This window comes from Miniopterus schreibersii (genome assembly GCF_964146895.1).
Source record: "Miniopterus schreibersii genome assembly, chromosome: 15".
Taxonomy (NCBI): domain Eukaryota; kingdom Metazoa; phylum Chordata; class Mammalia; order Chiroptera; family Miniopteridae; genus Miniopterus; species Miniopterus schreibersii.
Genome location: NC_138115.1, coordinates 46,431,450 through 46,454,853, shown reverse-complemented (window position 1 = coordinate 46,454,853; position 23,404 = coordinate 46,431,450). Strand labels below are relative to the sequence as shown.

Below are 23,404 nucleotides of genomic sequence, written 5' to 3'. Positions count from 1 at the left end.
AACTTTCTATTTTTCCATGTCCTTACGTGTGAAGCCTAAGTGTTTCTTTAAAGTGTCTCTCTTATAAACTACATATACTTGATTTTTAAAAATCAGGTCTGACAATGTCTGTCTTTTAACTGTTAGGTTTAGTCCATTTATGATTATTGTGGTTATTGATATATTTGGACTTCTAATATTTAAATTTTCAATTAGTGGCTATTTTCCTATATTTTTTCCTTTCTCGCTTTAAACATTGTGAGTGTGTGTTCCCTTGAAAAGATGAGCATTTTAGGCCCCTCTTATGTCCCTGTATCTTACAACCCTCTACCCCATCCCCTTCACATTGAATATTAGTGACACTTCAATTCCAGGTTGTTCTGGTATATGGATGAATTCTTCTCTTTTACTTTTTTATACAGCGTCACTTTTAATATACATTTTAAGCCACAACATCATTTATTCTTATTTCACGTTTTTAGAACATCTCCTGGATTTATTTCTAGTCTTATTTGATTACTTCCTCCAAATATAGATTTGATGTTCAGTCTTTATGTGGCAAATCTTCTGAAGTCTTTTTAGGCCCTCACATTCAGATACGAATTTGGCCAGATATAAAATTCTTCATAAATAAAGGAAAGGAATGTGAAACCTGGAATTCTGTGTGCATCCATGCCGGTACTCAAGGGGAAGTCCTGTTCTCCACTCCCATAATGTACTGTCCTTGTAATTAGATCATGAGGCAAAGCCTGGACCGGACAAGCCCCCATCAGTCTGTAGATGTTTCCAGACATCCGTATTGCTTGTGGATGATTCAGTTTCACTTATGTAAAGGCAGACGTCACAGGCCTAATGTCAGATGTTGACTGGTTTAATCTAATTATTGCCAAAGCTAATACAGAACACACTGACTCCAGATATACTTCAGGCTTTACACCAGCTACTCCTGAAACCAGAAAACCCTCCCAGACCCAGGGAACATAGTGCTGGATGGACATACCAGAGAGGCTGCATCTGCCCAGCTGTGGCCCATTCTGGACTCTTGACAGTAAACACAGTGCCTCAGGCTCATTCCAAGAGAAAATTCTATTCAATCCTTCAGGCTCTAAAGCCTGTATCTTACTCTGACATCTGTATAAATGGAGAGCAATTAGTTTCTACCCTCTTTTTTTAAAAAAAACCAACCCTGTTATATTTGGAGCTTCTTTTTAGGATGAAAAGTCTCAAATTCTTAACATTTATTAATTCACTCAACAAACATTTACTAAGCATCTTCCAGGTTCTCGCCCCTGTGCTGAATGCTAGGAATAAGAGGATGGGATCATCAGTCCTGCCCTCGAGAACTCAGAGCCTGTGGCTCCTTGGCTTCCAATCCTTTCCTTGTGGGGAAGGGTCTGCAGTGGACGCCGCCTCGGAGTTCTTCGTCATCTCTTCTGGAGGCTCACAGGGGACCAGAGTCTCATCTTTCACACACATACACGCAAACCTCTATTTTGGGAGGGAGAGGAGGATGTGTGCTCTGACTTACCTCTTTTTTAAAATGTATCTGGGGCCAGGTGTCCTCGGAGAACCTGTACCCGTGTACGAGCAGGTGGTAGATGTAGTGGGCCGAGAAGCAGTAGGAGCGGGCGTACAGCTCGTCAAACCGGGGCAGCAGCCGTGGGAGCTGGAGGCAGAACGGGAAGGGGAGGTGGGCGTGCTTTACAGTGCACGTTTCGGAACACCCTAGGTCAACAGTCCTATCTGAGAGGATCACTGCACCCAGTTCACGGAACACTTACTATAAAAGAATGCGATTACGTGATATTGAAAATATTCCTATACACCACCCCGTAAGAACCACCTCTAGGTTTATAGGGTGCTTATCATGGGCCAAACACAGTTCTAACTGCTGTGCCTGTGGCCAGAACGTTAGTCTGTGATGCAGGTATGGCTCCCTTATAGCCCCATTTTTGGGGTTAAAAGCAGAACAGCATAAATGGGAAATTCAGAACTTGCACACACATGCGCACCATGGAGCATACTCTGCCCTGCTGCAGGCGCTGCTACTGATCTCTCCTCTTTAAGCACTCACCTGACTCCAGTGCTGGGAGCAGAAGTCCCAGGTGCTCAAGTTGAAAGCGTTCAGGGAAAAGCTGCCCGAGAGGTTTAGAGCACTGGCTGTGTAGAAGAATCCCGCAAAGGCCTGGGAGGAGGCAGAACGGGACATGGTGCTCAGGATGGGACGGGTGGCCGAGGTCTTGGGACAGGGAATGAGAGAGGGGGAGACAGGGCGGCAGAGAGAGAAAGCCGAGAAGTAAACATTCAGTGGGGAAAAAAGGAATCTCAGTGGTTTCTGCTCTCACCACAAAAGGTCCTTTAACCTTCGGCTGATAAACCCCGTCAAAGCAGCAGACTTCTTGGTCATGGCAAGCTTTGAAGGCGAAGAGGGAAGCCACTTTCACCCTACACAGTAGTGGGTCCCCGCTTCCTTCGAAAGTGATGATATCATCGGGGGCATAACCTCCAGGCCTCAGATCCTCCGTGCACAGGCTGTCAAACAGGTGGCCCATGGGGAAGGTGGTGATGTAACCCCGAGGGTAACAGGGGTTGCTGACATTGGTTTCGGTGGTGGAATTCTGTAGGGACAAGAGTGAGATATTAGAAATCACTCTTTTGTCGAGGACCAAGCACTTCCCTTTTGTAAATTCTCATTATCGCTACTCTTTAATGCCAAGAGGGAGCTGGGAAAATGCCATTCTGTCAGTGGGCTCTTGAAGGCAACTCCCAGGTCATCTAGATAACTCAAGTGGCAGTGGGGGACAGTTACCTGCACCAGGAGCAAGGCTGGGCTCCCCCTCCCATGACCTGATCCAGCCCTTACAACAGCCCTGTGAGGCAGGTTTTATAAACTCCATTTTGATGAGAAAACAAGATATGTTTAGATTAACCGACCATTTTGAATGGAGTATTATCTATCCACCTAATAAAATAATCCAAAAGGGACAAATACATTATGGAAATTAAGTCTCCCTCCCACCCATTTTTACACACCTGATTCCCCTCCCTGAAAGTGACCCGTTGCCAGTTTTCGTGTATTCTGCCAAAGATTTTGTCTGTACTTCTTGTGTGCATACACAAATATATTTTCTTTTCCTCCCTTTTTTAAAAAAAATCATAAAATGGTAGTACTCTATACACTGTTCTGCCTCTTGCTTTTCTTCCTTAAAAGTCCATCTTTGCTACCTTTCCATTTATTGTACCTGTAGAGAAGCCCCTTCCTTTTAGTAGCTGCACAGAACTTCACCATACACATAAACTACAATTTATTTAAGAAATCTCCTCCAGATGAAAATTTAGGTGGCTTCCACTCATTTTGCCATTACAAACAACACCGCAATAAACATCCTCACGTATAAATCTCTCACCCATTTGTAGGAAGCTGACTTTTATTTTTTTCCAGATGACTATCTAATCTTTTATGTACTGGTGAAAAAGTTCCCTTTATCTTATGCTAAATTTCTAAATTGGTTCTGTTTGTGAACTCTCTTTTCAAAGGAGCAGGATTTGGACTCTAAATAAGACCAAAGCGTCTTATTTTCCCTACAATAATCTTGACCGAAATAAAATACTGAATATGTATTACTTTAAAAACAGAAGAAAAAGATCTTGCTGAAGAAAGGAAAGTGAGTGAGTGTACGTCCCTAATGTCTACCATGCTATCAGAGTGAGCCCTGAGCCCTAGGGTGGCTGGAGACGGGTTAATAAGAGGATAATTTACCAAGTATGTATCTATCCAGGTGTCCTCACCACTGTGCAGGCCCTTATGTTACCGAAGAGGAAACAAGACCCAGACAGGTGGAATCAACTCAGCCAGTGATCTCGATGTAATAATCTGCATGAACCCTGAGTCAGGCTCGCCAGTGTGCATTTGGCCCATGAAAGCACTGGTCAGGCAGGTCTGAACGTGCATTTGTGGGTGATCCGCATCGCACCTGAATCCTTTCCCTCTCCTGCGTCAGAGGGCTCCGAGGGCAGAGCCACCCTCTCAGGCATCCAGAGGTTACCAGGCAAATTGGAGAGATGGCCCGTCCCCGTGAGCTGACTGTGCACAGGGAGGGGCCAGGCTCTCACACCTCTGCCCCGTCCTGGACTCACACCTTTAGACTTGTGTTTCCAACCCTGAAGGAGACCTCAGACAGGTGCTCAGGGCCAGCCAACTTTAAAAGGTTAGAGTGTCTGCCCCGACTCACCCCAGGGAAGGACGATTTTGCCTGCCCCTTCCTCTGTGGAAGCTCCCAGGAGACCCCCGCCCACCCCCTGCCAGGGCCAGAGCTGAAGGAAGGAGCATTGCACTTTGCCTGAAATAAAAGATGGAGAAAAGGGGATTTTCCAGAGCTTCTGCCCTGGAGGGAGGTGTGTTGGCTGAGATTTAGTGAGCCAGTGGGGAGGAGAGGTGGTTATGGAGAATTTGCTAGGGAGAGGGGCTCGGGCTCCCTGTGCATTTTGGTTGGCAGGAGTAGCAGCTGGGCCATGGGACAGTTACTGTGTGAATTACTGGACGAGGGGATGGAATCCACAGCTCTAAAATCCCACAATATAAAGGGCATTGAGCCTGCCTAATATAGGCCCATCTGCGAGGAGGCCAAGCCTGGGGAGAGCTCTGCCCTCTCCCGTCAGCAAGCATTTCTCTTGTGGCCACTTTATTTTATCTGCACACAGGGGAGTCTCAAAATGCTCAGGCTTATTTAGCTACTGGCTTAAAATAGTTTGTCCATAAAGGGATCCCGGGACTTGACTCATTTACAAAACATCTGGAGCTCTGGAATTCTTTTTTTTAAGTTTATCTGACATACATGTAGAGATTCTCAGGGTTTGTTGTTTTTTTAAAATCCTCACCCAAGGATATTCTTTCCATTGCTTTTCAGAGAGAGCGGGAGAGAGAGAGAGAAACATCGATGTGAGAGAGACACATCGATTGGTGGCCTCCTGCATGCGCCCTGGCTGGGGGCCAGGGATCAAGCCTGCAGCCAAGGTACCTGCCCTTGACTGGAACCAAACCCGGGACCCTTCAGTCGGGGGGGGGGGGGGGGAGGCGACGCTCTAACCACTGAGCAACACTGGCTAGGGCTCCTTGAAATTCTGAGTCACATACACTGGAAGTGGTCAAGGCCCCCTCCCCTCGGCTAAGATCCCCCGGAAACACCTGCTCTCCTCCCCTCCACCCCTCAGCGCAGGTACCTGAAGGAGTATCGCCAGAAACCTCTTTTCGGCCTCGTTCCGGCCGTAGCACTGGAAGCTGCGTGTGTAGAGTGTGTACACGTAGCCATACAGGGACACCTTCATGATGTCACTGGTGTTCAGCTCCACCTTCTCTCCCACCGCAAAGGAGATTTGGGTGGAGGCACCGCCTAAATCCAGGGCACCTGTGGTCTCCACTCCATTCGGATGCACCCACATGTGCCATAGATCCTTCTGCACGGTGGGAAAAGAAAGCATGAAAAGAAAGCCAAAGATGCTGTTTCTGTTTGCCCAGGGTTCTCCCCCCAAAACCCACCTCTTACTGTTAAGAACTATGACACATGGGAGGCATTCAGGGCCACACCTCTCCTTTATGTCAACTCAAATGCTTACAGGGGCTGAGCAGGCAACATAAATGAGCGAAGTAGGGTAGGTGTAGACAATAGGGAATGTGGGGACTGTGGCAAACAGGAGTGCATGTGCCACACAATGTTCCGGTTGCTTGTTGCCATGCAGGAATGTGAGTCCACCGTGACCACCACTTCCAACGTTTGGGGGGGGGGGGTTGGGAGAAGCTGGGACTATGAATTTTTATGTGAAATTTCTAAACTATTAACTATTGGCAATGAATAAAATTTTAAAATATATTTGAAGAGGAATAGGTCTTGGGCTGGATACAGTATGGGTGTCCTCAGTTTATGTCCTCTGTAACCTGGTGATTGTCTCTTGGAGTCAGCTTTCCTCTGCACCAAAGGAGAAGGGAGTGTGGAGATTGGCGTGTAAGGAGACCTGGGGACACAGGGACCTGGGAAGCAGACTGCCTGAAGGCTCTGTAAATTCCAGATGGCTATGGGACATCTTAGAAGAGCCATTCTTCAGCTGCCCTTCAAATTACCCATAGCCCAGTGTTAGATTTCCATCCCCGCCTCCTCCAATATCTTATTAGCTAGTAAAGTGACAATATTCCCTCTCCCCCATGCATTTGGTCCTGCCAAGGTTTTGCTTCAGCTATCATGTCTTTTCTTACCTACTGTCTCATAGGTGTTTCCCTAACGCATCACAATAGGAATGACACAGGACCGATGGCCCTGCTGGCATGCACCTCTGCTCAAGCTCCCACCCACAGGGGAAGGGATAAATAGCAAGATTAAAAACCATGCATTTGTTTTCACACACCTCCAGGAAATTTCCCATTAAATAGTTGGCTGTAATCCATCCATATATCCCTTCCTCTTGCCCAGAAATGATTTGAGCACCCCTAAAATCAAAGGGCTGGGACTTGAAGTAGTTTTGGATGCTTGCAAGGACTTCATTAGCTGCTGTTTCATTTTGCAACCTAAGCAAGGCACAGAACACACACGCTGAGTGCCCAGACGACAGAGCCTTAAAATAACCTCGCTCAGGTGAACAGGTAAACCTCCCCACCCCGCTGCTTCAGGGACAGTTTCCCCGACGTGTGCAACACAAGGCAACCCCTTTTGCAAGCTGAGGCTTCCTGGGTAACAGTGATGGCAAGGTGCACTCGTTACCTTGTCAAACTGCCAGGCAGGAAAAGATTCCAGTAAAATCACCACGTGTCTCTCCTCCCCCACCTGTCCCTGCCCCACTCCGGCAACCAGCCAGTCGAAGGAGTCTCGTGCTCCATCACCGCTGCTGTCTCGGATCAGCAGGGGAACAGAGATGGGCGAAGGCACAGGAGTGGTCTAAGTCATCTCTTGGGGGCACCACAAAAAGGGGCCCTCCCCAGGCCAGAAGGAAGCGGGGCTTAGGAGGAGGCGGAGAAAGGAAGGGGGCTGAGTTGCTCTGCTCTTTGGGAGGGCTTCACCAGGAGATGTGATGACCCTCATGGGCGTCACTGGACTGAAATCCATTGATGTGCCGCCCTGCGGAGGGATGGCAAATAGCAGTCTTACGTCGCCCATGACACGGTGTCATTTCATTCACCTTCTGCCATCTCCCACTCCAGAAGGAAGCTCACCTGGGACAGCATTTTCCCTTCCATCCACGCGTTAGGAAAGCCAGGGCACGGCCCACTCCTGGCTCCAGAAGAAAGAGCAACGCTACAGGCAGATCCGTTCCAGGCCAGCGGCAAAGACCAATGCTCGGAAACTAATTCAGAGCTTTCCTGGTTGTACCAGTTCTCACCCAGGATGATTCTCATTCTTTTTTTTTTAATATTTGACTTTCCTTGCAATTAAAATGTCAGCGAGTTGCTCAGAAGAAATGGATCACCATCAGAAAGTTTTACGAGGACGAGTTAATATTTAATTTATTCAAATGGGACCTTCATTCACTCTTCCCCCAAGTGTTGAACTTTCAATCCCATGGTGTTTGTCACGGGCTATAAATTACAGAGACTTGGAATTGTTTCTCATGCAGGCGACAGGGAGAAAATAGCAACGAAGTCAAAGTTGGGTCTTTTGTTTCCATGAGGAAGAAAAGGCAGAAGGAAGGAATTTCTATATCATTTCTATTTCAGGTAAACCCAGTAATTTTAAAAAACATGGCAGATTCCAAGAATGAGCACAGAAATCTGACTTTCTTCCATATCCTACTTGGTTAACCAGGACACGGGACTGGGAACAAGGGTAGGAAAACTGAAGAAAAAGGCCCAATCCAACTAAGAGCACATCGTGATTTCTCTCGATGGTCATGCTAACGGGGCTCTGTTCGTTCCTTCCTTTGTGTTTCCTTCATGCCCATACATGTATCTTACATTACTGGGGTCACAGGCAAAATGGCCTGGAAGCAGAATGAGCATAATCTTTTGGTGATAAAGCCTTATATTTTTAAAAATATTTGTATTGATTTTTACAGAGAGAGGAAGGGAGAGGGAGAGAAAGAGACATTGATGTGAGAGCGTAACATCAATCAGCTGCTCTACCCTAGATAGATTTAAGTTTGATGTGTTTCTTTAAAACTATTTTTCTTTTATTTCAAAGTCAAAGAAATGATGAAAAAATGAAGATAAAAGGCATTCAGAAACAGTGCAACTGGGCTAAGTCATGACTACAAAATCTAGGAGCTGCTTGAGTGAAATGAGACGTCCCAACACTTTGACAAGGGTGAGGTGAGGTGCAGAAATCCCATGATTTCAAAGACGATTTCAGTGATGTTTTAGACATGGGCACAAGATACATAGCTATGGGTGGCCCTTAGTGGAGCTGGTTGTCCACAGGTATTAAAACAACCAGGTGTCAATAAACCCCCGTGAGCAGATTTCGAGTCCCCTTCCTCTTTCTCAGAGCTCTCATTAGAATTGCCGAGGGCAAGGGAATTGATTCTGGAACTGTTTCCTTCTGGGTATTAATATAAAGAGAAAAATGCCGGCCGGCATGGCCCAGCAGTTGAGCATCGCCCTAGGGTCCAGGAGATCGGGGTTCAATTCCCGGTCAGGGCACATGCCCAGGTTGCGGGCTCCATCCCCAGTTGGGGGCGTGCAGGAGGCAGCCCATCAATGACTCTCTCTCATCATTGATGCTTCCATCTCTCTCTCTCCCTCCCTTCCTCTCTCTGAAATCAATAAAAACATTTTTAAAAAATTAAATAAAGAAGAAAAGTTTCCCAACTTTTAAAGCCTACATTTATGGCAGAATATGGTCTTTCTTTCAGATTTGTTCCCAGAAATAGAGTTACGTTCTTGGCAAGGTCCAACACATTCTTGGCTATTTTGGTGAAAGGGCTGCTGCGTGCCCTTCCTGTCCTTACCTCAGCAAGCGCATCCCCGCCGTGGCGCCCAGGTAAATGTGCGTGGATCCGTGCTGGTGGGCGGGAATCTGCTCCTTGACTTGTTGCATACAATCCTCGAAGGCTTTGGGGACATCCTGGGGGTTTCTCCCATAGCTGGAGATCCCAGAGCCTAAAGAGCAGGCAGTCAGCACTTCTTAGCATCCCTGGGAACCCACAGGAGCAGTACAGCTTTCAAATAAAAACTGATCAGCTCCGGAAATGAATAGGCTTTAGGAGGGCGTCGGGTACTCGGTCCCATGTGGTCACACTGATGAGTCCACTCCCAAAATACAGAAGGAAGGAATTACAAAGGTGAAAAAAAAAAGAGCCAGTGTGAAAATTAACCTGCTTAAAAAAAGTTCTAGAGTTGGTAAAGGGGTCAAATATATGGCGGTGAAAGGAAACTAGACTTTGGGTGGTAAGCATGCAATAGAGTACACAGATGTTGAATTATATTGTTTACACCAGAAATTTATATAATGTTATTAACCAGTGTTACCTCAATAAATTTAATTTTAGAAAAATACCCAGGCCTCACCTTTTGGAGAGCCTCAGTCTATCCTTATGCCAATAGCATGCTGCTTTAATAAATGCTCTTTTACAAAGTTCTCATTTTGGGAATTTCAAATATAAATAAAAGTAGGGCACATAATGTAATGCACACATGCACCCATCTCCCCGCTTCAACAATGATCACCTCTCTTCATGTGCACTCTCCCCCATTCTCTCCTCAGAAGCAGACTGCAGACGTGGTATCCTCTTACTCTATAAATACTTCAGTGTGTGTTACTAAAAGACAAGAGTTCTTTCAAAGAAGCATAACTACCATCCCATTATTACACCTGTAAGAATCTAAAATGGCCCTTTAGTCAGATATCTAGTTAAGGTTCACATTTCCTCCTTGGTCATCATTTTCTCTCCCTCCCCTGCTCCCATTCCTCTCTCTCTCTCTCTCTCTGGTTAGTTTATTTGGATTAGAGTCCAAATAAATTCTGTCCATTGCACTTGGTTAGTATATCTCTTTTTTTTAAATACCATTTTGGAAAAAATATGTCTTTATTGATTTCAGAGAGAGGAAGGGAGAGAGGGGGAGAGAGAGAGAAACATCAATGATGAGAGTCATTGATCGGCTGCTTCCCGCATGCCCCCTACTGGGGATCGAGCCCGGTGGGCATGTGCCCTGACCTGGAATTGAACCGAGATCTCCTGACTCACCTGTCGGTGTTCAACCGCTGAGCCACACCGGCCACGCTGGTTAGTATATTTCTTAAGTCTCTTTTAATTGATAGGCTGTGTGCCCTCTCTTTCTATTTTTGCCTTGTAATTCAAAAATTTTTTTCCTCCCGATTTAATTTGGCCTGTAGAGTTCCCCACAGCCTAGAAGTTGCTAATTGAATTCCCATGGTTCATTTAACATGTTATTTGGTCCCAGTTTTTCCTAGAAATTGGTAACTGAATGCTGAGGTTTAATCAGGTTCAGGTTCGAACTGTTTCAGAGACAATAATTTGTAGGGATTAGTGCATCCTTCCAATAAAAGGCATGAGTTGTTCCTCTTTTAGCACAGACATCAATGATCATTGCTGAGATCCATTGGTCCATTAGGGCCTATAACACAGTGATATTTTATTTCCACCATGCTTGCTTTCTACCTACAATGCTGTAATCAGAGAAGAGCTTCCCCATCATTAACTGGTTATCCTACATTACAGTTTGTCCAGGGAAGGCAGGCTAAGCGCTTGATTCTGTCCCTTTATTTACCAGCTTAAAAAATATAGATTGCACCTCCAATATTTTTCTAACTTAACCAAAGAGAGATTTTGCTTGTTTGTTTTGTATCTTAAGAACACATAAATTTAAAGATATGCATATTTGATGTGTTTCAATTAATTGCAGTTATATTCTTATTGCACTGTCTTCAGGTGGCCCCTGAGTCCACTGACATTTTCTTTGCTTTCTGATATGATAAGATGTACCAATGGCCTTATACACTTCCTGCCCCCGATCTGGACTCAGCCATTTCTCTAAGGAGCCTTGCTTTCTTTTATTAAGTAATGGTATTTAGCACCCAAAGTCTAGAAGCTACGGTGCTCACTGTAAGTTTCTTCAGAGGACAGATCTAAGGAAAACTTTATTTCAAGAGAAAAATATGTCATGCATTCTTATTAGTGCTTCTAATTCAAAACTATAGGTTTTTACTGAAATTCTTTGATCTTCTGTCTTTAGCTTCTTTTTTTCTATGCTTCAAGTCCTGTTTTCTAGCTCTCCAACCTAATAACTCATCTGCTTTATTTCACAATCCACAATCTCAGTATGACAATACCAGCACTACCACCAACTGTATGATTAGTAAAAACAGTTTTAAGATTTTTTTAAAGTTCTTTCTGTCCTTAGGGCATATCCCATTAGGCATGTACAGGGTCCAGAAAGAAAACTTTTTTGAAATACATTCTTTGTCTACCTTTTGGCTCTAGCTGCTTTCATGCTCATGTGGCAGAGTTAAATAGTTATGTCAGAGACCATGAGGTCAACAAATACAAAATATTGATCATCCAGCTCTTTACAGAAAACGTTTCCCAGCCCTGACCTAGGTTTATAGGCACCTGGAAATTACTATGTCCAAAACCAAATTCACTAATCCCTGCCATGTCCCCAGCAGACTACACTCCAGGGCTCCCGCTCTCAGGAAATGGTACTGTCACCTGCAAATATACGCGTCAGAACTGACGCTCAGGCACCATCAACCTGGATGCCTCACACTGAATTCATCATTAAGTCTTGTTGGCTCTCCCTTCCAAATACCCCTCCAGTCTGAGCACTTCTCAGCCTGTCCCCTAGAACCGTTCCAGACCATTTTCCCAGTCTCAGCACTGCTGACATTTGGGGCCAGGTAACTGTGTGTGAGGCCGCCCTGGCCCTTGGGCGATGTTTAGCTGCATTTCTCTCTCCTACCACGAGGTGCCAGCAGCTCCCCCAACCCCAGGTGGGACAATCCACGAGGTCCCCAGACATTACCAGATGCTCCCTGGGGGTGGGGGCAAAATTGCCCCATGTGGAGAAGCACCTGTCCAGGCCAGACCGTCATAACATCGTCTGTCACCTGCACCATCCTAATAGCCCTGGTTTCCCTGCGTCTAATCTTAGCCTGTCACTGCATTAGCCCGTGTTCTACATCAACAGAGGGATCCGTGAAAATGATAAGTCACAGCACATCAGTTCCCGGAGCAGAATCTCCTAGTGGCTTCCCAATATACTCTAGAAAATTCATCCGAGTGAAAGCCCAAGCCCTGCCACATCTGAGCCCCCCAGGAGCTGCCTGGCCACGGCGCTGGGCTCATTTCTCCTCTGGCCGCCGCCTCATTCCACTCCAGCCAACTGGCCCCTTTGCTTTTCCCTAGAGAATGCCGGGCAGCTCCCACCCTTGGCCTTTTCTCTTGCTGTGCCCTCTGCTCAGCTTGTTCTTCCCTCAAAAATTTGCACGACTCACCCTCTCATCTCACTGTTGTCTCTGCCTAACCATCTCTTTGCTCTTCCCCGGAGATCATGTCTAAAAGAGCATGATTGCTCTCAGTCCACCGCCTGGCTTGGTTTCTCTTCACAGAACTTCTCCCTGACATATTAGACATCTGTTTGTGTATTAGCTGTCTCCTTCACTAGCATGTACGTTCCGTGACAGCAGACACTGTATATTTTGTTTATACAGAATTCCCAGTCTCAAGAAATGTTACTGGCAAATAGCAGGCACCCAATAAACACTTATTAGACATAAGACTGAATGAATAAATGAATGAATGAATGAATGAATGAATGAGATTTTCCAACCAGCATGCGACTCTACAGGAAGGGGGTCGTGTGGTCCCAGCTGGAGCAAGCAAACTATATTCTGCTGGAGCTGGTCTCCGGATGGGGACTGGGTAGGAGCCTTGCTAGAGTGTCGTCAACACTTGGAGCATCTGAGCAGGTCACCAGAGGGCCTATTAGCATAAGACCCCTTAAGCCTCCTAGAGGGAAAAGACTGGGCTCATAGACTCATGGGATACCCGGGTTCTCAACCCCAAGAACAGAGTTAAAGCTGCTGTTCCAGTCTGGGGACAGACGGCTGGACAGACAACATAAAGCTCACGCAAGGTGGGACGGCGGCATAAGGCGTGTGCCTGAGCAGAGGTGCTGTCAGCACTGTAGTGGCCTGGTCCCTGGAGCAACTCTTGAAGGATTTCCATAGAGGAGGTGGCTCCAGGGGAGTTTAAAGAGCTTTTAAGCACTGGTGTAAAGGGAAATCATGACTGTCCCTTGTGGAAGAAGGCAGCAGGCATGAGCGCCACACTGCAAAATAGCAGAGGGGCGTCAAGGAGCCAGTGTCCTCCAGAAAACGGCTCTCCAAGCAGCAGCCAGGGCTCCAGACACCGGCATGGGGACCAGTACCCAGTGAACTCCCGGAAAAGAGCAGCAGCAGAGGGCCGATACCCACCAGGGAGCCCCTGAGAAATAAATTTCTGAGGGCCTACACATTCAGGAAACACAGCTGGGCAAGCAAGCACTCACCACCCACTGGGATTGGCTAAGACGGGGGAGTCCCAGGGAAATGTGCAATTGAGAAACCAGAAACCCAAACTATCCTTGGAGAAGCCACATGTCCTCGAGGGGTGACACTTAGTCAAACTTCAGCTCTGTAATTAAGCTTTCGCTTGTGGTCCCCCGGTCATTCCGGGTATATATGGATCACTGAGGCTACTCTGATCAAAGGAGGGAAGATCCATTTATGGGTGTGGTGCGGGCTCCCTGACCCTCCCCCCCAAACCCATCCTGGGTGGGCCAAGGGCCCCGACCCGAGAGACCGCCCATGCTCCTTCCCGTGAAAGTCTCGAGTCTCCCTACAAGTCAGAGGGACATCAGTTGGCTAAACTACTTTTCTGTGTCTGAATAGATCATGTAACTACAGGACAGAGGAACCTTCTGGAAAGAAGACCTACCAGGAGCTCTACAGTGTGGTGCCTGTGAACAATAATAGCTGACACTTATTGAGTGCTTACTGTATGCCAGGGGTTGCTACCCGCTTTACATATATCATGTCATTTAACCTTCAAATCCTTCCTATGGGGGAGGCCTTACTATTACTATGCTTTGTATCTTAGAGATGAGGGACTCGGAGAGGTTAGCTAACTCTCCGGAGCTCACACAGTAGGGGTGAGGTGAAGTCTTAATCATGATCTTCCGCTATCCTCTCTCCTTGAAATGGGTGGTCTCTCTCTTTCCTGAGCGGGCATCCTGGTGCCCTTTCGTGCCTGGCGGTGAGGAATAGCTCAGCTATTAGGAGAACAGAATGGATTTTCCGGGTAAGGCCAGAGCAAGGCTACTGCTGCCTGTCGTGTGGACAAGCAGGACCCCGAGGACATCCAACTTCCTCGTTGTGACGAGCGCAGAGCGGTGCCATGCAGACGCCCTTCAAATAAAGACTTACTGTCCCAGCCGCCAGCCACCTCGGGGCTTGCCTCAGCTACAGCGACCTGCCTTGCTCAGCGTCTCGCTCTTTCCAGGACAGCAACATCCGATGACTGGAGGTGACAGGGTTTGGCAACGCAGCCATTTCAGGCCGCTGCAACCCAATGCAGGGTAACTGACGGCTGAAGCTTTGCCAGGCCTGCGCTGCACTTCATCTCCTCTGTCAAACCCTCCTTCAGCAGGCGGTTTTCCTTTTCTTTTTTTTAAAGAATAGTTTATTGATTTTAGAGAGAGAGGAAGGGAGAAGAGAGAAACATCGATGCGAGAGCACAGTGTTGATCGGCTGCCTCCCGCAAGCCCCCTACTGGGGATGGAGCCTGCAGCCCCAGCATGTGCCCTGCCCGGGAATCGAACCAGCGGCGTCTCAGTGCATGAGATGATGCTCACCCAACTGAGCCACACCGGCTAGGGCAGTTTTTACCTTTTAAAATGGTGAGCAGAGGAATTAAAAGAAGAATAAATAGTATCTTGTGACATGTGAGAATTACATGAAATTCAAACTTTTAAGGTCCATAAATAAAGCTTTTGTGGAACAGAGCCATACCTATTTGTTATGTACTGTCGATCTCCCTCCACCCCATCTCTCCCCGACCCACACACACCTGGAAGACTTGTGAGTCTCTCGTGTTTCTGCATGTTTTATGAGTACAGGCACTGATTGCCTTTGTTCTGGATTATTTTTTCAAGGATGTTTGCACAGTGAACAGGCTCAGAAGACAGCGATAGGTTGCACCCCAGAGCAAAAGACAGGCATGCTCAGTGCCCTTTATAAATGTTTCAGATTCACTAATCTCAGGTTTCTCTACTGTAAGACAACCCACTGTGTGAGCAGATACTGTCTGGCTCTCTTTACATCACCCTCAGAGAACCAGCATAAGAAAGCCAGCTGACACCGGCTACTGCTGCTGCTGTGAAGAATAAACTGTCCTTTGTTTCTGACCCAGCAATCTTGTGTCTCCCACCAGCATCCATGGAAGAACGGCAGGGTAAAATCTCAGCCCATTCACAGTTCTTGACATGCCCCCCACACCCCTATGTGTTTTACAGATGAGAAAACTGTGGCCCAGAGAAGGGTGGTGACTGACCCAAGGTCACTGTTACTGCAGGGGGCAGCCAATCAACACTGTGCTCTCACATCGATGTTTCTTCTCCCTTCCTCTCAGCACGGTAGCATAAGATCTCATATTTTCCTGACACCCAGTCCAGGCAGCTTCTCAGGACCCCTCCAGGCCTCGAAGGGCATGGGACCCCGCCTTGCTTCCCTGGGCGCCCCCAGACGCACGCTGGCCTCACCTCTCACACTGCATTTGCAGGTCTGGGTGACCACCCCGGTATCATTTTCTTTCTCTGCTGGCCACTGGTACACGTAGACTGTGGTTCTGGAAGACCCGGCATCGAGGACGATTCCATACTGAATAAAAGGGGAAAGGGAGTCAGAAACTGGCCAGGCCCCTCCGAGAACTTTCCCCAGGGCGCCACTGAGAACCTCGAGCGCTCTCAAGAGCTTAGTCCACACTGCGTCACTTAGGTACAGGCTGACCGAGCAGAGAACACCATTTTCTCCAAACCAATGCTGTCTCCTTGGACTGTGGGTGAAGGGGATGGGGTGAGGTGGGTCAGGTGTTCTAGGGCATGGTTCTCAGCCTTGGCCACACATTAGAATCCCTTGGGGAGCTTTTGAAACTCCCAATGCCGAGGGTGCACCCCAGACCCATTCGATCAGAATCTCTAGGAGTGGACCCAGGCATCAACCATTGTTAAAGCTTCATTGGCGATTCTAGGGTGCAGCCAAGGTCAGAACTTGGTACTCTGAGGATCTGCATACAAGGGCAGGCCCCTGGTTCCCCTGCCTCCAGGCCGCTGAGGTAGGGGACAGGAGCCACCTGGGTCTTGGGAGGGAAATGAGGTCGGTCACCTGCTGCCCCCTGTTCTCCAAACTTCCAGGCCCATCAGCCTGGGCATAAAGACCAAAAGGAAGCAATAGGTGGGAAATTCTCACAAGGGAGACACCTTAATATCTGCATCATCGCTCAGAATTAAAGTGTTCATATTTTCCTCTTTTTAAAAAAATAGTTTGATTTTTAGGGAGAGGAAGGGAGAGAAAAAGAGAAACATCGCTGTGCAAGTGGAACATGGCTCAGCTGCCTCCTGCGCACTCCCCACTGGGGATGGAGCCCGAAACCTGGGCATGTGCCCTGACGGGGAATCGAACCTGCAACCTCTCTGCGCCTGGGACGACGCTCAACCAGCTGAGCCACACCGGCCAGGGCTCGACATATGTTTTTGAAACAACACTGGAATAGGCTGTACATAGTCTTTCCCAATGTTTTTTCCTTACTTAAAATTAGATTATGAACATTGCTCCCTGCCAGTAAATTCGGGCCAATATCAGCATTTTCAATACATTTCTCACATCCACTGTGATATTTACAATAATTTATTGACCCGATTCCTTGAGTCTAGACATTTAGGAGGTTTCCAAGTTTCTATTTCCACAAATTTTAGCTTCATTTGAAATGGGACCAAATAAAAAAAATGTTGCTCCGGTTCCTGAATCACAGCTGCTCCATGATATGAGGCAGAACATCCTGTGCCCACTGGTATTTGGACTTGGACGGCCTCTTAATCTCAGCCCTTCAGTCTGATGAGTGCTGATCGGGATCCCAATGTGACACCTCCCGTGAACAAGGGAGGCACTGTTCGCCACCTGCTCGGGCAGAGACTCGCCGTGAGACTAAAGTGCTGGCAGAAACCAAAGGCAAGAAGGAAACCAGGCACTCGAGAGGTCAGAGCTCGACATTCTCCATCTGCTTTCTTTCCTGCCTCCAGCTACTGAGCTGATCAGCAGCCCTGCACCGACCCCTCCATGCCTGGTGCCGACCCATGAAACAAGGAGATAGGGAGTGAGGGAAGTGACTCCCTCCAGGGGTACCTGCCTTTCCCCAAATCTCTGTCCCAACTCTTCACAAAGCATGCACTTGCCCTGCCTATGAAGCAGGGGGTTGCTGGCCAAGATCAGAGAGAAGGGAGAGGGCCCATTCTCATTTGTACTCCAGCTGGGATCCAGTTCTCACCAGGGTGGGGGGCAGCCAGAGACTCCGCTCGGAGAGCCTGGAGATATGGCCGCCCCCCCCACCTTACCCCCCCCCCCCCCGGGCAACTGCTGATGCGCCCGCAGGGGCCAGACTTGAGGCCCAGTGCCACTTCTGGTGTCACTGATCTGCCCCCGCCACTGTTCGCTGACACTTTCAAAAGTGGAAAAATGGGACTTTGACCAGTTTTCAGAGCTCATTTGCCGAGATCAGTGGAACTCAACGTGGCTCTGTGGAGGGAGGGGGTGAAGGGAATGAATTTAGTTCAGCTCCGCCAGGTGGCTGATGTTGGGATGAAAGCAGAAAGCAACCCTCCAGCGGAGTCAGAGACAGGGCTGGAGTGTGGAACTGAAGACATGCTCAGTGGCTCCACCCAAAGTGAAGTCTTCCTAATGGGCTCCATGGTCCAAAACTAAAGGACTGTGGGAGCTTCTGGCAAACGCAAAAGCAAAGGCCATGCGATCAGCTTTCTTAGATTTGTTTATTAGCAATTGTATTACTGTGATCACCATCATCATCGCTATTCCTGCAACAGAACAGCAGTAATAATAAATATTTATTGAGTACTTAGAATATGCCAGGCACGGCACACAATACTTTCGTATTGTTGCATTTATAATGCAGGTGTTTCCATCGTTCTCATTTGACAGATGGGGAAACTGAGGCTCACACAGGTAACTGCTCAAGGTCACAGGCTTGGGATCAAGCCTGGGTCTAACATCAAACCCATACTCACAATGCCTACGCTTTCATCGAGTTCCATGGAAACCAAGTCTAACAGGGTGACTTTTAGTCAATAAGGTGCCTGAGGTGGTCCAGCAGCCTGACTCTGTTCAGAGAAAAAGTCCCCTGAAAGCACGCTCCTGGTTAAATGACGTGCACATCTGGCTGGAGAGGAGGGGTCCAGTTTGAACAAGGAGCCCGGGCTTTCCGGGAAGGAAGAAACCGGAGATCTAACTCTCACTCCCCAAAGGGCAGACCCAGCGGGCCACAAGCACCAGAGATCCAGGCTGAGGATCCGGCTTGATGCGGGTCAGAAGGTTTCAGCACAGGCTGGCCCAGTGGCTGTGCCTCGGAGAGTAACGGCTGAGCATGGGAGGGTGACCCAACATGGGGAACCAATGTGACCTGAAAAGCTGCACCCTGGGACCCTGAGACTGTGCAGGCCCCTCCCTCTTCAACAGTGTCGTCATGAGCTGCGTGGGCAACAGCGACGGGGACTGATGGGGGACTGAGCTCACTGGGCTGAGAAAGGCCAGGCCTCCGGACAGCTGCTGACTGGAGCTGGGGACGTGAAGCCTCAGGAGGAAGATATTGGACTTAATGATACGAAAGCAAGTGGGGGCCTGAGTGGAAAGGAAAAGTGACATCATCGTGTTTATACTTGGAGCTGGTAGAGCAGGTCAGACCAGCAGCAATGGAAAGGGGCTGGGGACATTTCAACCTCTCACTAAGTTTTACTAGTTCTGCTCCTAAACTCAGATAAACCAAGGGTAGGTAAGGCCAGGCTGGACTTAATTGCCAGATATCATGACCTTTCATGAGGGTCCTGAGGAACATTCCAGAACCCTCCAGAAAGGCCACCGTGGAGCTGGCCCTTCATAACCTACTGTCAGGTACACACAAAAGAAACGGGGCTCAAAGTATGACAACGTAAACATGACAATTAAAAAGCCCTCATATTCGGTCAACTTCACACACACACACCCCCCCCCCCGTCCTGCTCCCAGCACACACAGCGAGAGGAAAGGTCCCTCAACACCCTGAGAAAAGCTGCATGTGGGACATTCTCTGCGGAGGCTGTCACCCTCTGGCCCAGCTGGCCCAGAGCATGTGTCTTTCCTGACGTTAATGCACCTGGTGAGGCAGAGGGGCCTTCTGAGCCAACATCCAACGTTACACAACTTCCCGTTCCCTACAGCCGGGACTGCGGCCTGAAGCAAGGCCCTGCGGAGACTGAGAAGCCCCTCTTCGAGCCCTGGCCGGGGAGCTCGGTTAGTGTCATCCTGATACTCCAAGGTTGCGGGTTCAATCCCCGGTCAGGGCACATACAAGAATCCACCAATGAACGCATAAATAAGTGGAACAACGAATTGATTTTCTCTCTCTCTCTCAAATCAATCAATAACTTATTTATTTTTAAAGCCCCTCTTTGAACTGTGTGCTAACCGCTGAGGGTGCGTCCAAAGCGCTGCCTGAGGCTCCTTCTTCCCCCAATACCAGTCCTGCTATGTTCAGTCTGTGAAACTGGGAAGCCAGTTTCTGTTCTATTCCCTCCTCTGCCAAATGGGGGTAATAATCACATCCACAGGGGGAGGGCTCCCTGCCCGTGGTCCCTCAGGCCTCCCTTACACCGTGGTGTCCACGCACTTTCCACCTGCCCGAAGGCTCTCTCCAGCGGCCTGAGCCGACCGAGCACACAATATGCCAGAAACACTAGAGTTAACGTTCCCCAGGGAGCAGCCTCTCACCCGATGACTGATGGGTGCTGGTGTGTAAATAGCCCCACAGGACAGCTGGGAGGCAGGCGCTCCATACCCCTCCCTCCCTAGATGACAACCCTGCAGTGAGTTACCGGACTTCCCAGCATCCCCGGCAGGGCTGAGCACCCACAGGGGTACCCTGCTGGGTAACAGGCCCTCCAGGGGCTGCCTTCCCTCCAGTCTCACTGCCCCAGCCCCTCCCTGTGCTTCCTGGGCCATCTCCGGGTGACCTGCTCGCCCTCACATCTTAGGTAGGGGGATGCAGCTGAGACAGTAGCTTTACACATGGGTGGTCCCCTCCTTCAAGGGTGCCTTCCATATGCCTCAGGGTCTACTTTTCTCTACTCGGCTTACTCTTCCAGTCTTCTATCTAATTCCGCACGTTCCTCCAGTATGAACAGACGACTTTCCTCTTACCTCCCAGAACAAGTGGAAGCCACCCCAGACCTTCGCCCGTGGGTCTTACACCATCTTCCCTGGCTCCAGCTGGAGGTGGGGAAAGTGCATCTCTCTTCTTCTAACTCATGGCTTTAGAATAACTGACGTCACAGCCCACTGCTCCCCTCCAACGCCAATCCCTTCACACTTACCTTCAGTCCTGGGAGGAGCACCTCCTTCTGGTGGATCTGGATGAGTGTGATAGCCACGATCACCACAACGCTCACAATCAGGACCACCAAGGCGATGATGGCTGGCGTGCGGGAGAGCGCCTTGAGGCCTGAAACGGGAACACCCAGAAGGCTCATGAGGGGAGAGCAGGAGCAAGGCACTCGCTTTGGGCCCCGACCAGTTTATCCACAGAGGAGAACTTTCATATCAACTTTTAAAGAATCCACATGTCAGTGTCAGCTTAAGGGATTTTCCCCCTAACAAGACATAGTAGAGGTTTAACCTGCCAGGTTACACTTGTCCTTTGGGGGAATATAACAAGTTAGTCTGTATGTGTGATGTGACCGCATATGTGTTAAAATTTCAGTGTTTTGGGGAAAAGCTGGAAATCAAAGTAAATCAGCTCCTTAGGTACAATTTCCCTTTTAAAAAGAAAGAAAAAGATTGGTATAAATTGCCCCCGCTACCCTAAAATACCCAATTCGGGGGCACAACTAAAGAGCATTTAGCTTCCCACAGGAAGGAGGCGGGGTGATATGTAAGCGGTCCCCTGACCACAGCCACACGCTGGCCTCTGTGCTTCAGCAGATTTTAGGTAAAAAGCTATGATTACCTTAAGCAAACACTTGCCCCAGCAGAAAAGTCTATCACAAAGCAAAATGGACCAGACCAGGTCTCATTCACTTAGGGAACAGGGTCTAGAGCTGTGCTATCATTAGGGCCGGGCAAACACTGTAATTACAAAGTGCCTACCTGAGAGTGGGGGGGCCAGGGCCGCTGGGCTTTCTCAGAGCAACTGCAAAAAGTGCTCCAGAGGCAGGCAGGCGGGGCAAGCTTGGAAGTGTGTGTGTGTGTGTGTGTGTGTGTGTGTGTGTGAGAGAGAGAGAGAGAGAGAGAGAGGGAGGGAGGAGAGAGGGGGGGGAGAGGGAGAGGGGGGAAGGGGGAGAGGGAGAGAGGGGGAGAGAGGGGGAGAGGGAGGGGGAGAGAGAAAGAGAGGGAGGGAGAGGGAGGGAGAGGGAGAGGGGGGAAGGGGGAGAGGGAGAGAGGGGGAGAGAGGGGGAGAGAGAGGGGAAGAGAGGGGGAGAGAGAGGGGGAAAGAGGGAGAGGGAGGGGGAGAGAGAAAGAGGGAGGGAGAGGGAGGGAGGAGAGAGGGGGGGAGAGGGAGAGGGGGGAAGGGGGAGAGGGAGAGAGGGGGAGAGAGAGGGAGAGGGAGGGGGAGAGAGAAAGAGAGGGAGGGAGAGGGAGGGAGAGGGAGAGGGGGGAGAGAGAGAGGGGAGAGGGGGAGAGGGAGGGAGGAGAGGGAGAGGGAGGGGAGAGGGGGAGAGGGAGAGGGAGGGAGAGAGGGAGGGAGGGGGGAGGGGGAGAGGGAGGGAGGAGAGGGAGAGGGAGGGGAGAGGGGGAGAGGGAGAGGGAGGGAGGGGGGGAGGAGAGAAGCGGGGAGAGGGGGAGAATTCCCTCCGTGTGCAAACAATGCTGACCCAGGGTGGGGCCTGGGGGATGCTGTAGGCGCTGTGCCAGCAACAGCGCTTGAATGGGAATAGAAGAAACATCCAAGTGCTTCACCATTCATCACAAAATCAACAATATTCTAAAGCAAACCTTACACACAAGTCGGGTAAGGGAAACCACAAGGGCCAAATTAATGGATTATGCAAACCGGAAAAACCATTTAATCGAAACATGCATGTTAGTCCTTGCTTTGTGTCGCTTGGATGAAAAGCATGACTTTCATATGAGGAATGCCTGTGGTGCGAGCCCGGTGAGCCGCCGCGTATCTAACTAGAGAGGTCCCACCGCCATCCGCAGGGGACTGGGAGGAACCGAGCTGATGCGGGGACCTCCTGCGAGCTGAGCAAATCACGCCGGCCGCCCGCTGGGACACTGACCTGCTGGCTCGCAAGGCTGGCGGGTCAGCACCGTGAACATCTTTCCTCGCGGCTGCAGGTGAGAAAACACAGAATCACCGCGTGCCCATGGCCAAGACCAGTTCCAAATCCTGGCACACTGCTACAACACGACCCCACCTCCCCCCACTCAAAACCTCATGGCCGGGGTGTGTGTGTGGGGGGGGGTGAACCTCAAACTTCACAGACAGACCCAAAGCTGGGGCTTAAATTCCAGCGCCACCTCCCCAGATGCAAGGAAAAGCAGAACAACGGGTTTGCTGAAATTTTAAATGGGAAAAATAAAAATAAAAATCGGAACTAGATCTATGTCTTCCTGCAGAATTCTCCACCTGTTCGGAGCCCCGGGGGCAGCCCAACTCTCCCAGCGCTTTGTGACACGCGCGGGCCGAGGCAGGTCCCCCGGAGCCCACCGGCAAGGAGGCTCCTGCGAGGGGTCGCCCCGCCAGCCTGGGCTCGTCCTTGCAAGACCCAAAGGGGCATCTCTAGCTCCTGGCTGGAGACCACTGCGAGGGGCTGTGGGGCCCCGGGAGCCAGCGCCCCGGGATCCGGGAGGCCCCAGTCCCCACGCGGCCACAGGCATCCACCTAAGCGCCCGGCGCATCTCCGGACCCGCAGAGGCGCCGGGTACAGACGCGCCCGCCTTTCGGGCACCGCAGGGACCCCCCCCCCCCCCGCCGCCCGCCCAGGATTAGGGGTTCGCGTCCCTCGGGCCCCCGGATTACGCGTCCTTCCCTCCCAGCTCTCAGCCTCGCGAAGCTTCCCGCTCCTTCCCCCACGGGTCGCGCGGCCGCGGGGCTCCTGCGCTCACCTGCGCGCGGGCGGCCCGGGAGGCGCCTGGAGCTGCCGCAGTGCAGCCGGCGGCCAGCGCGCAGGAGGCGTCTGCGGGGC

The 23,404-nt window shown here is 49.7% G+C and overlaps 1 protein-coding gene and 1 long non-coding RNA gene across 4 annotated transcripts in view; one reads left to right on the top strand and one right to left on the bottom strand.

The window, feature by feature from the left end:
• The window catches only part of LOC308568188, a 22,069-nt gene extending 7,102 nt beyond the window's left edge, over nt 1–14,967 (top strand). The window contains exons 4-7 of one of the 2 annotated variants that reach the window (XR_014000451.1): nt 7,166–7,678; nt 8,142–8,269; nt 8,812–8,939; nt 13,851–14,967. This is a non-coding gene — a long non-coding RNA (uncharacterized lncRNA). The other variant, XR_014000452.1, reaches the window with a different exon arrangement.
• The window catches only part of ENTPD3 (ectonucleoside triphosphate diphosphohydrolase 3), a 25,329-nt gene extending 1,925 nt beyond the window's left edge, over nt 1–23,404 (bottom strand). The window contains exons 1-11 of one of the 2 annotated variants that reach the window (XR_014000450.1): nt 23,325–23,404; nt 22,496–22,547; nt 20,591–20,718; nt 15,719–15,836; nt 8,908–9,058; nt 6,376–6,535; nt 5,200–5,433; nt 2,325–2,597; nt 2,054–2,164; nt 1,508–1,645; nt 980–1,110 (exon numbers count right to left, since the gene is read on the bottom strand). Coding sequence is in view for 1 of the 2 variants with exons in the window: in XM_081160798.1 (XP_081016924.1) it covers nt 1,508–1,645; nt 2,054–2,164; nt 2,325–2,597; nt 5,200–5,433; nt 6,376–6,535; nt 8,908–9,058; nt 15,719–15,836; nt 20,591–20,718; nt 22,496–22,535 (1,353 nt within the window). In the remaining variant the exon portion in view is untranslated. The remainder of the gene's footprint in view (nt 1–979; nt 1,111–1,507; nt 1,646–2,053; nt 2,165–2,324; nt 2,598–5,199; nt 5,434–6,375; nt 6,536–8,907; nt 9,059–15,718; nt 15,837–20,590; nt 20,719–22,495; nt 22,548–23,324) is intronic. The other variant, XM_081160798.1, reaches the window with a different exon arrangement.